Source organism: Haliotis rufescens, unplaced genomic scaffold (genome assembly GCF_023055435.1).
Source record: "Haliotis rufescens isolate VD_foot unplaced genomic scaffold, xgHalRufe1.0.p SCAF_8, whole genome shotgun sequence".
Lineage (NCBI taxonomy): Eukaryota > Metazoa > Mollusca > Gastropoda > Lepetellida > Haliotidae > Haliotis > Haliotis rufescens.
In genome coordinates this window covers 49,380,792-49,393,835 of record NW_025964372.1, presented here as the reverse complement: position 1 = coordinate 49,393,835, position 13,044 = coordinate 49,380,792, and the positions used below count along the sequence as shown (strand labels likewise).

The following is a 13,044-nucleotide window of genomic DNA, read 5'->3' as shown; positions in this document are numbered from 1 at the left end:
AATATGGTCCTTCCAACATGCCTATAACTGTACCTTGCACGAGTCTTCTGGGTTCACGCCCTACTTTCTCATGTTCGGCAGACATCCTAGACTGCCTGTTGATGTTGCCTTTGGCACGTCTCTCGCCAACACTTCATCGCCATCTTATACGCAGTTTGCTGCTGATTTGAAGCGCAAGTTGACAACTGCGTATGAGCTCGCTACTCAAAACATGGACAAGGCCCGGGCCAAACAGAGGAAGACTTATAATCTGAAGGCTCGTGGTGCTACTGTTAAGGTAGGTGATGTTGTGTTGGTCCGCAATGTCAACATTCGTGGGAAACAGAAGCTTGCCGACCGATGGGAGAAAGATTTCTATGTGGTGGAATCACAGCCGAATTCTAATGTTCCTGTGTTTAAAGTCCGCAAGGAAGGCACTAGGGAGCATCGTGTACTTCACCGCAATTTACTCCTTCCCATTGGTTCGGATGGCCGTCCCATTCCTAAACCTCGGAGCCCTCCGCCTTCTCTAGGAGCTTCCGCTGTACCTGGTGATACCTCCAACACCGCTTTGGAGATTTCTACAACCGACCTGGATGTGGAAATTCCTTTATCTCCAGTGCCTGGGGGTTCTCCATTGGGTCAGCCGGTTGAAACTCCTTCGTTTCCAAGGTCACCACCAGCTCAATTATCTGGTGTTCCCTCTTCAACGACGCCATCTATGGTGTTGCCGTCACTCGAGTTGCCTGGAGGAATTTCGACTTCCCCAGTGCCTTCCAGCCCTTCCACTTCTGTTGTTCCAGAATTATCTTCTGTCACCCCACCAGTGGTTACAAGACCTGGCAGGTCATGCCAGAAACCAAAGTGGATGACTGACGGTCAATGGGTGGTGAAACAGAACATGGTTTGGGTATAGTTCTCTACTTAGTCCATTGTATATATGTTTGAGCACATGTTATTGCTTTCTCAGGTTTAATTTTCTGCAACCTTTTGTTATCCTGCTCCTTTCCTTGGCTGTTCGTCTGTTTTCAGCTGCGTATGGTGAGGGGAAAATGTTCTGGTCATTACTGACCACTTCACCAAGTATGCTGTTGCGATTCCAACTCGTAATCAAACAGCGCGAACAACAGCAAAGGCCTTGTTTGAGCACTTTATCGTACACTATGGCCTCCCTGAAAGGTTACATTCAGATCAGGGACGGAATTTCGAAAGTGATGTTATCAAACAAATGTGCAGCATACTTGGGATACAGAAAACAAGGACAACTCCCTATCACCCCATGGGGAACGGGTTATGTGAACGGTTTAACCGGACACTTCTTGGGATGCTCGGGACTCTGCAGGATCAGGAAAAGGCACGTTGGAAGGACCATATTGCTCATGTGGTCTGGTAGCCCTAGGGGGTAGATTCTGAGCCTGAGATTGGGCCTTATTGGCTTGATTCTGGGCTGTATTTGAGGGCCTATGAGATTTATACTCCAGGGTGTTAACCCTATCCCCAACAGACCTAAGGTTCTTATCAATCACCTTTAGGCGGAATAGCACATCATCCAGTTGTCTGTTGCTAGTTGTAGTGGTAGTCAATTGACATGATTGTGCATCCCCAGGGGTGGCTAACTCCTCCTCAACCCTACGGACAGCAAGCAGCAGCTTGTTATAGTCCGTACCTGAATCAAAGTGATGGCGAGTCGCTTGCTTCAGGTCATCACGAGTGAGACCCATCCAGAACCGGCTTCGAAGCAAGCTAGGTGCAGCATTGTGTGGTAAAGTGCCAGATGCCTCTATCTTGGAGATCAAATCCCGGAGGCGGCAACTCCACACAGCGACAGACTCATTCTTTTCCTGGCGGGCAGTGTAAAAACGCTCCATAAGCGTCTCGCCAGGCATCACATTGCCAAACACTAAGTCCAACTGCTCAATAGCAGTGTCAAGGGTAACAGTTTCTGAAAGCCCACTAAGTAGGTCAGCAGCTGAACCCTTGGCGGACCTCCGCATGGCATTTAGAATTGAAGTGTCCGAGAATGCATTCTCCCTACGACACCCAACAATCTCTAAATGCCATTGCTTATACTTGACCTCACCCTTGGTCCCATCCCCAGAAAATGATGACAACCGTGGACTGGGAGAATTGATAATGGGCATGTAAGTAGGCTGAAAGGGTGTGACAAGTCTAGGAGGAGCACCTACACTATGGCTATAAAAGGTAGTTGGATTATAACCTGGATATGGTGTTGGAATAGTGCGGCTAGGCCAAGACTCATGCGGTGTGTGTGAAGGTTGTGATGGGTAACTATTCAGGTAAGGTGTAGAAGTTGCCCTAGGCTGAACAAAGTTGTAAATGGAATATTACTTTAAATGTAGCAGGGTACCTTATATTCTTCCTATAGTTATATCATTATTCATACATCATCATCATAATCATCTATATGTTCAATGTTTGTCTTGTCTACAGTTGAATATCAGTATCTAACTCTTTAAACAACTCAACACCCTTATTTTCAGTCTCTGGGAATCTCTCACCAGATCTTCCCCTTCAACCTTCTGTCTATCTTTAGACATTTTTTACACCTGTAGGGTTTCCCTCAGTCTATTTATATCTTGCATTAAGCACTTCCTTTGATGCTTAATGCAATCTGTCTTCTAATTGGCCACCCTGGTCCTCTACAGGTAGCTTCCTTCCATACCTGACTTCCTCCTCACTTCATGTGCTGCTGTTGAGGAGGAAGGACATTTTCTTTTCTTCAGGTATGGAATGGCCATATTTCAATCTGTTTTCATCTGCTTCTGTCAGAAATTAATATCTATATTAGGGTGCTGAATTAAATTGAATAATATATATATAATATCATTTAAAGTAATATTAAATTAGTAAATGGAATATTGATATTATAAAACTTGCTTGTAAAATAATTAACCACATGGTCCATTTTGGACCATGTGCTTTCCAAGTATCCTATAATGAACATATAACAGTAATTTAACATTAAAGTTAGTTTTAGTATAGTTTATCAATGGCTTTTGTACTTTTATATTTAAGATAAATAATACCTGTAAACTTGCAAATATATGACTTCATGTGCTGCTGTTGAGGAGGAAGGACATTTTCTTTTCTTCAGGTAGTTCTTCAACAGCAGCCACCCCCCTTGAAATAAATCCATTATCACCATCTGCCTGTGTCTGTGTTTCCCAACGGCCCGAGCCGGATAAATACCACTACCCCGGCTACAAATTTGGCGCCCAACGTGGGGCTGAGCACGTTCATATTAAATTTGAGCAAAATAAGCCTCAGTACCCTACTATGCGGCCCGGGGCGTGCCTTCTGTTGACGGGGGAGTATGTAGCAGGGCGTGGAGTCATCCCACAGATGACATCCTTACCTTGTCAGCTTGCTGACGGGGTTAACCTCTTTGGTCATGTGGACAAGGCGTCCGACCTCTGATCAGAAGGTCCGTGGTTCGAATCCCATCACGGGACTCGGAAATTTTATGGCCGCTACAATAACTTCATCAGGTGTGATATCTCCATTTAAAGTTTCACAGTCATATTGTGTATCCATAGTACATTCCTTCATTTCCGGGTCTTCTGAAGTTGTCTCATTGAGTGACTTAAAAAACTGGTAAAAATCTTCAATTTCAGGACAAATATTGTCATCTTTTTTATCTCCTTTTAACATTTTCCAAAACTCTTTTGGGGAGTGTTTGTGTTTTTCTCTTAACATTTTACCTAAGTTATCTTTATATTGTTTTATATGCTTATCCATACATTTCTTATAAGCCTTAGATTCATATTTTAACAGGCGTTTGTTATAAATAGAATTAAATCTTTTCAAGCGGCGTTTTGCTTTGTAAAAACTGTTTCTAGCATTTATACATTCCTTTCCAAACCATGGTTTGTTCATCTTATATTTCTTACCGATACCCTGCCTCCGGGTCCCGAAGGCAGCGCGTGCAGCGTCTATCAACACGTGCCCGGCCTCTTCAGTTATGTCATTGATCAGATGTGGGTCAGCTTGGCCTTGTCTAGCCACATGTGCTTTCCGAGTGAGAATGTTTACCTTTTCAGCATTTAAATGTTGTAGAAACCTGTTAGTTCTATCTATATTATAACGTTTTGGTCTGGGATGAGTATTGTGTACTGTATTTACTTCGGACTGGATACCTACATGTGCAGTTTGTTCTTGGAGTACAGTGGTGGCTAAAGAAAAAGACACTAGGCAGTGCACATCTGAATACAGGGGTGAGAAGTCTAAAATGGCTAAGTCAGTAATCAGAGGTAGGCACAAGGGGGAGGCTATAACATAGTCAACTACACTAACATCATTACATGTTATTTTACCTACATTTTTATCCTGTCCCAGTGTACCATTACAGATGAATAAGTTAAGATTTTTACATATCTCTATATCTGAGTGGGCTATTCATGTTAAATGATTTATAGCACTATAAAATCGGCATTAGTCCGGACTAGTACGAGCAGACAGACACACGCGCGCACACACACACACGCGCGCGCGCGCGCGCGCGCGTCACTTGGACTGCAAAACATTTTAATTTGTAAACATGAGGACACACACTATTCTCCTGGTATATTCTGTAAAATTTTCTTTGTTTTATTTCTTAGGAAAACCAGCCTGTGTCCGTCCTAAGAAAGCAAGCTGGGTTCAACTGTTTTTGTACACACAGTTTGGCGAACAATGATGGGTCGCTGTTGCAAAGGGAGGCAACTCTTTCCGTCCTACTTATCAACCAGGCCATGCACGAAAAAGCTAGCATGTATGCACAAACATATCTCCTTGCAAAGTTAACACTCTGAAGCCAGCCTAGGTAAGATATAAACTGTTCATATTGATAAGTCGTGTGTATCATGTGCGTCAGGAAATAGTGTCTGACAATATCGACACGGGTCACAATGAACCTTACATGTATATGTGGGACATGTCACGGCTTCTGTCTAAACAGCAAGTCAGTCGTATCAATACAATGTAACACAGCTTTAGGAGGAACTATTCGGCAGCAGGCGCGGTTGATCTTCCCGCTATATTCAGAACCATTATGCGTCCAATAACAGCCCTAGTTGCATGTGTTCGGCAGTGATCGGCCGTTCTCGTGTTTTTGTGAATGAACCACAGCTTTTGTTGAGTGTTAGTCTTACAGAGTTGTGTCCCTTTGCTTACCAAGATCACATCAGGACAGCTAAGAAGAAACCCTATGCTGGTTCAAAGTGAATTGAATGTCAACTAGCGCCAATTATGTCCGATATATTAAATTTGATTTTGGCTAGTAATCAGATTGTCATGGTGTCTGCTGTTTCAGATGTATATCACACATGAGGTTCTTAGTTCCATTTTACAAGTAGTTACCCGACAACCCTTATTGGTTATTGCGTACGTGTGTGCGTGCGTGTGGGAATGCTGAAAACGCGTGTATCCCCGGACGTTAAATCAGATCCACAATTATGTTTTAGATCCTGTAGTTGCCACCCCGTCCTCACAGCTAATACAATGATATCCCTGCCAATAGGTATTTTGTGTCTGTTAATAATTAAATATGATGTTATTCTTGGTGACTTATAATGACTTCAACATATTACACACACACACACACACACACACACACACACACATGCCACACAAAATCCACGTCTTTTGTATTAGACTTCTTTTTTCTTCTCTTTGGTGGCAGCCTGCTAAATGTGGCTGAGGGAAGTATTAAATCTAGTTTCTTGCTGTAATGTCCACATAAGAGTCCCTGTGCCTTCTCAGTCAGTAGGGGCTCAATAGTAGCATTGTCCCACGCCCGAGTACAGCAACACCAGGATCCAGACTGTGGACTGTGTGGCAGGAATCTGTACATTATGTGAGGTGAGGTGAAATTGGGTTTAACGTCGCGTCCAAGATTATTGCACTTATATAGCGACGTGCATGCACGTGTATGTGTGTGGCTGGCTGCTTGTACTAGTCCGGACTGATGCCGATTTATAGTGCTAGCTCACTGAAATACCATGCCGCAGTTTAACATGAGTACCCCACTCAGACACAGTATACTGACTCCGAGCCGACCAGTCCTTGTTGTAGCCCCTTAATGCCGAGCGCCAGACAGGGTAACAACAAGTACAATCTTTTAACGTCTTTTTGTATGACGCGGCCCGGGATCGAACCCTGGACCTTCCGCTCTCCGGGCGGACGCTCTACCACTAGACCACGGAGGCGGTCCCTGTACACTATGGCTGAAGTTGGTCCCATGGTGTCAGAAAGACAGAAGAACTCTCATTTCGCAGACATTGAATGCAATAAGGCTTTTATTTACTACATTCATTCCAATGTGAGGTGTATCTTACAGTGTCACACTCGTGGATCAGTTCCATAACATACGCAAACATGTCTCCCACACTAAGGCCACTGCAACCAAAGCCCTTGTCAAGTATAGTTGATTGTGTAGGTTATCAAATGAACACTTATTGCCTAGCAATACTCAAACGTGATTTAAGCCATGTGAATTTTAAGACTGCACTTTACACATTACATTTATATGACAAGTGCTTTAACCATCAACTCATGATTATCATCTATGTGTCCTTGTGTTGTCAGTTCCAAGCTATAGGATGTCCGATACAAGCCGAGGATCTGGATCTGTCGACAACTGGCAGTCAGGGAAGACTGTCACAGAGTGTAATCTGCGCATGCTCGACACGGAAGACTTAAGTGACGTCACCTTCCTGGTGGGGTCAGAGAAACAGGTGGTCCGAGCTCACCGCTACGTTCTCGTCAGTCGCAGCTGTGTCTTCGAAGCTATGTTCTGTGGCCCCCTGGCGGAGACTGGGGAGGTAACCATCACCGACATTGAGGCAGACATCTTCAAAGAGTTCTTAAGGTGAGGTTTTACAAATCATCCATTATCCAATGAAGATAACACCTTTTGTAATCAATACTGAGTTTATACCAATGTCTGGAAGTCGCTGGGCAGACAGATGGCTCCTCCTCTATACTATGTCCGCATGTCTTTCATCAGATAGTTCTGCGGGGAAGCATAGCTCTATTTGTTGTATATGATGCTGACCTGAAAAGTGAGAAGAAGGAATATTACATGGGTTAACTTCTACAAGTAACTACAACTATACATGTCTGAACAAGTGAACATTTACAACAGACAACCCAACATGATTGTGCTATTTGGATTTGACCTAGCTGATAAATCTCACGAAACCTTTGTTTTAAGCAATCTCAACATTGTTCCAATATATTATTGTAGGTATGTTTACACAGACAAGGCCACTATCAATGCTGAAACAGTCACAGGACTAATGTACACCTCTAGGAAATACTCTCAAGACGCATTGTTCAATCTGTGTGTAACGTTCCTGGAACAATCCCTGTCAGAAGACAATGTCTGCCAGATCCTGGAGGAGTGTCATGGTTACGGGGAGCTGGACCTGAAACAGAAGGCGTTGAAGCTTCTTACACAAGGAGGGAACAGAGTTGCCAAGTCTCTGGGGTTTGTGAAGCTTTGCCCTGATTGTATGGATCAGTTTGTCAGGTCAGACAATTTGAGATTGAAAGAGGAAGACGTATTTGAAGCTGTGCTGTCCTGGACAAAGGAAAGATGCCAGAAGGAAGGTGGGAGTGACACGCCTGAGAACATACGGAGACTCATGGGAGATATGAGGTATGAGATCCGGTTTACCAGCATCCCCCAGGAGTATCTGGTGAAGGTTGTAGGGAGATCAGGTGTGCTGACAGGGGATGAGAGATTACGAATAATGGACAGAGCTATGGACTCAAATGTTGACATATCTCCGTTTAAACATTCACATAGAAAGGCTGACAGTATTATTCACGGGCAACGGAAGGCATCCTGTGCAATAGTCAATAGGTTTTCCTCTTTGAGTACCTTTTCGATGTCGGCTAATGGGGATAATGCTATCGCCTTCTCACCTAATCAGAGCATTTTCCTACAAGGTTGTCAACTGTATAGTAGACATGATGATACATATAAACTGACAATCAGAGTGTTTGACGCCAATAACGTGCTGATTGATGAACTGTTCCAGAACACCAGGATGACGCTTAATGGCAGGAAGATTTTGAATGACGTCCTGTTTCCGAGATATCTGTCCCTCACAGCAGGTGCGACCTATACTCTGTGTGTGAACATGGAGGGACCTCACACCATCTGTGGTGTGGGAGGAAAGGATACAGTAACAGTAGATGGAGTACAGTTCACATTTACAGACTCTCCAATGTCAACTACAGACACATCAACAACTAGGGGACAGATACCTGGCTTGATATTCAGTCTCCCGTCATAGGGAGTGTATCAGGTGTGCCTTGCTGTGACGCTGTGGTGAATCTGATTTCATTCAATCACCCTAATAAGCAAGTAAACTGCTCATGTTTCTATACACAGAGGATTAACGTGAAGGGATCACGGAATTTGAATTCAGTTGGACGTGGGTATAGACAGGATTTCAATGGCCAATTCTTATAAATATAAACTGTCAGATATATGTAAACTTCTGGTCCATATACAGAGGATAAACTTGAAGGGATGTCGGTATTTGAATCAAGTTGAATGTGGGTGTAGACAGGTATTCAAGGGACACTACAGCCAATTCTTATAGATATAAACTGTCAGATATATGTAAAACTACCGGTCTGTACACAGCCAGTTCTTATAAACATAAACTGTCAGATATATGTAAACTTCTGGTCCATATACAGAGGATAAACTTGAAGGGATCACGGTATTTGAATCAAGTTGAATGTGGGTGTAGACCGGTATTCAAGGGACACCACGGCCAGTTCTTATAAACATAAACTGTTAGTTATATGTAAAACTACCGGTCTATATACAGCCAGTTCTTATAAACATAAACTGTTAGTTATATGTAAAGCTACTGGTATATATACAGCCAGTTCTTATAAACATAAACTGTTAGTTATATGTAAAACTACCGGTCTATATACAGCCAATGGACGAGTAGACGAAGACAAGAACATTGGGACCCTAACATGTACAACATTGAAGCCTACCTTTCAGCAAGAGCAGAGCTGTTTCCCTTTGTATAGGTTTTACGGCACATGGGTTTGATCTCGCATTATCTGATATTCATTGGTCACTTTACGGTTTTCATTTATGTGTGTCATTAATGATACTGAGAGAACTGGACGCGAACACGACGTTGACAGTTACCTCCACGGAAGAAAGCGAAGCAACAAAGTCTGAGAAGAGTGATATCTTCATCCTGCATCTGGACATGTGTTTTGTTGAACATCTGTGTAAACAACTTAGTTCCTGTCGAACAATTGTAGGACTATTTTACAGAATCAAATGATTATAAAGAAGAGAATGTAAGCCTACATTTGTTTCAGTCAAAAGGTTAGATTGGCTTATTTGTGAAGATGACATAACCTCAGCATAACAGGATACGTTATAACAAAGCTTGTGGACTTGATGGAATATTCACTGATTACATTAGGACGAGTGTCAAGGTAATGATGCCTGTATACCCGAAGTTATATAATCTTGTTGTACATTGTGGTGCTTTACCTCAATCATGGCTTGCTAGCAATATCTGTAAAAATAACTATATTATTTCCTTTAAAACGGAGGATTTATATGCACCTTGTATTTGTCGCTCTGAAAGTCTTTGCCCTGATTGTGTGAGATGAATGTTGATATTTATTTGATAGGAACAATTAAGCTTATTCTTCCTGGATGTTTGCCTGCGCTGCTTCCAACATAATGACGTCAGCAGTTTGCTATTTTGTTCGTGGTTTGCATTCGTGACTGATGCTTTAGTGCAAGAAGGTCGTGATAAAGACTTCTCCAAGTCACTCACAACTGCTGTGGTAATCAATTTCCTGGTCCCTGTTTTATGAATCATTTTCTTCCTCGGTATACATGTTAATTGTATACAGTAAACTACGGTTATAACGAACACGCTTATAACGAACTGACGGATATAACGAACTTACTTTTTTGTCCCTAAAATTTGCTGTAGATATGCTGTATATATGCTTATAACGAACTACGGTTATAACGAACTAAAATTAGTGGTCCCTTTGAGTTCGTTATAACCGTAGTTTACTGTATATCATAATAAGCTAGTGTTGTGTGATCCTTGATGTAAGCTCATGTGTGTGCGCACTGCTTGTCAATAAACTTGGACATGTACAGTTCCCTGCACGGTCTTAGTTGTAAATATATTGCAGAAGTTGTAAATATATTGCATAAGCTTCGATCTACGGAATTGGGTTATTATGACATGCATCAACCAAGTGAGCGGGTAAAACCCTGACTCCTTTAGTCGCCTCTACAACAAGCACAGTAGCGTCTTACGGCAAGCATTGGTTGATGAAGACAAATTCTCACCAGATCTTCACGAGTCAAACGATGTCACTGATTTCTATTGCTGTCTACAGTTTTTTGGTGTATTAACTATGATTATTATGAGTTATAATTGTTGATTAACTAGACGTGGCTTGAATATGTTTTTTTGCGTTTATAGAGGTATAAACGTCAAACCTGGTGCGCGCTCAACAACTAGGTAAATACAACAGCATTTTTACTAATATCTTTAGTTTTGGATGTATAATTGTGAAATTATGTATTTGAATTAATTACATTGCTTCTGGTAAATAACATTTTGTAATAACCGTAAATTTCCTAATGTGTCCTAAAATCAATGTTCTTTTGCAAAGAAATGTTTTTGAGTATAGTTTATTTGTATTTACAATCTAGAGTAATGGTATTTTTGCTTTATTTGCAGTCAATCATGAAATGACATGAAATGACATGAAATGACATGAAATGAATGAGATGAAATGAGATGAAATGACATGAAATACTCATGCAGCACTCTCGAAACAGAATAAAATAGACAGAAATCCAAAGATGGAATTGTTTTCATTTAAAAAGTATCAGTGTGATTTTTGAAGTGAACATGCTTTCTCCCATACGTTTCCCTGACACACAAATATTGACGACGGTAGTATAGGACCCGTGTCCTGTGATCGTTGTCAGACATCTACCACAGTGATCGAGTGCTCAGCATGGCTGACTCAGCTGATGGTGTACAGTACCCTGAGGAGGCCGCAGCAACAGCTCGAATGTGTACTGGCCACGGTGATATACCAGGAATAATGCTGCCTGAGGCATAAAACAACACTCACTCACTCACTCACTCACTCACTCACTCAAGTGATGGTAAACCCCATCAACATGGGAATCTACTGACCAACTTACATCTACATATTGTCAATGTTGAAAGTGTTTGTTGTATTCTCTGTAATTTAAATAAACGTGAACTTCTTGCCAATGGGTCAACCAGTATGAAGCAAGTCTCATATCCTAAGTGTGATTTTCCATGGACGCAGGTGAAGTTTGCAATAGCTCACAACAGAGTTCTACAAATAAGCCAACCTAAACACAAAGCCTAGTCATATTTGACCCAGAAAAACAAGAGAGATTTAAAACATGAGACTTTGTTGTACATATACTGATAACCTAAGTAAAAAACGTGCGGATTTCAAGTAAGTGTATATCTCCCTAACCTGTGAGTGTCTAAAGAGGCGACTGAATGTGACAGGCTCGGTGACTTGGTTGATCGCATGTCATCGTATTCCAATAGCGCACGTTTGATTTCAAACATTCAGTAACATTGTAATATATAACGTCAACGTCAGAGATTAACCAGTCTCGACTATACGACGAAACAGTCACCACTGGACAAACATGCCAAAGTAGCGGTGAATATTATATGAATGGACCACTGAAAACCCATGATAAGGTGTTCACGAAAAGGACTAACACATGACACCAGGGTATGATACTCTAAGGACTGGCTAGCTCAAATACTTGCCAGCCCTGACCAAAACCTGCCTGCCCACTATAATCATATGTTTCTCAGGATAATTTAATTAAAACTTTAAATTGAATTCATTGAACATGAAGTAATGCAAGAAAAGAAATAGCAAACACTTTTTACGTCAGATTTGTATTTAATATCCTAGAATACATCATGTAAATATCCTTATTCCTAAATAGGGCCTAAATTTTAGGTTGTCTAAAAGCTAATGGGTTTTCCTTTTGGTTATATTTTATCATTCATCTTAACATGTGAATTAATGCTTATCATCGGGTAATATTTAGAATATTTTCACATATGAAATATAACCCGACTGTCGGGCAGGGGGGGTTGAAAATCTGGCAGCCCGAGTTGAAATCAACCCGTCTCGGACGGTCGGGCAGGCAGGTATTTCGAACCCTGATGACATCCTAGACACATAGACTGAACACTAAGAGGCGGAAGCGACGTGCACTTTCATCAAACATCTCAGCTGTTCTTGAGTGAATGTGTATGAAAGTCCTATATACAGCATTACAATTAGTGTTGGAATATATTTTTCAATGATAAAAACACACCAGTAACATAAGAGTGACTGAGTGAGTGTATGTTTTTCACATGGCACCCGGCAACATTACATTCACGATGACCTGTCTGTACTCGAGTCGGCTCAGGGCAGACTGGTGACTTAGAGGTAGGGCAACGATCAACGCCATCAGGGCAGGATGACCCACAGTTAACCAGGTCAATGAGTCCAGACACCCGGTGCTCATTTAAGTCTCGTACTATAGGCGTGATGTCAAATGAGGTAGAATAAAATAACGTATGAATTAAAGTTGAAAGGATTTTCAACACAAATGTAAAAGATGTGCTGAAATAATGTGTCCAATAAATTCTTCTTTTAAAAGGGATTTATCTATAAACTTATAATTGATGACAGTGCTGATTGCATTTACACCTCTGAAACACCAAAGATCGGAAACGTATAATGAACTCTTCATTTAGTGGATATTTCATATGATTATGGAAAGGGTTTTGTGGCTATATTTGTGTATTAAAATGGTAAAATGATATCTACTTTTCAAAGAAAAACGGGCCTGAAATTTTCAAGCAGGTGATAAGATACGGACGTGCTCGGCTACTTGCAGCCTCTGTCTGAAGAAAGATATGAAGAGACCTGGAGAGTGAGTGAGTGAGTATGGTTTTACGCCGCTGTTAGCAA

The 13,044-nt window shown here is 41.6% G+C and overlaps 1 protein-coding gene across 3 annotated transcripts in view; it reads left to right on the top strand.

The window, feature by feature from the left end:
* Positions 1 to 10,858, top strand: part of LOC124123669 (BTB/POZ domain-containing protein 6-like) — a 28,120-nt gene extending 17,262 nt beyond the window's left edge. The window contains exons 1-4 of one of the 3 annotated variants that reach the window (XM_048388918.1): positions 4,605 to 4,801; positions 6,565 to 6,847; positions 7,226 to 7,639; positions 8,025 to 8,111. In XM_048388918.1, coding sequence (XP_048244875.1) covers positions 6,579 to 6,847; positions 7,226 to 7,639; positions 8,025 to 8,037 — 696 coding nt within the window. In that variant the 5' untranslated portion in view covers positions 4,605 to 4,801; positions 6,565 to 6,578 and the 3' untranslated portion in view covers positions 8,038 to 8,111. Of the gene's footprint in view, positions 1 to 4,604; positions 4,802 to 6,564; positions 6,848 to 7,225 lie in introns of those variants that run through there. The other 2 variants (XM_048388916.1, XM_048388917.1) reach the window with 2 other exon arrangements.
* Positions 10,859 to 13,044: the final 2,186 nt, after the last annotated feature.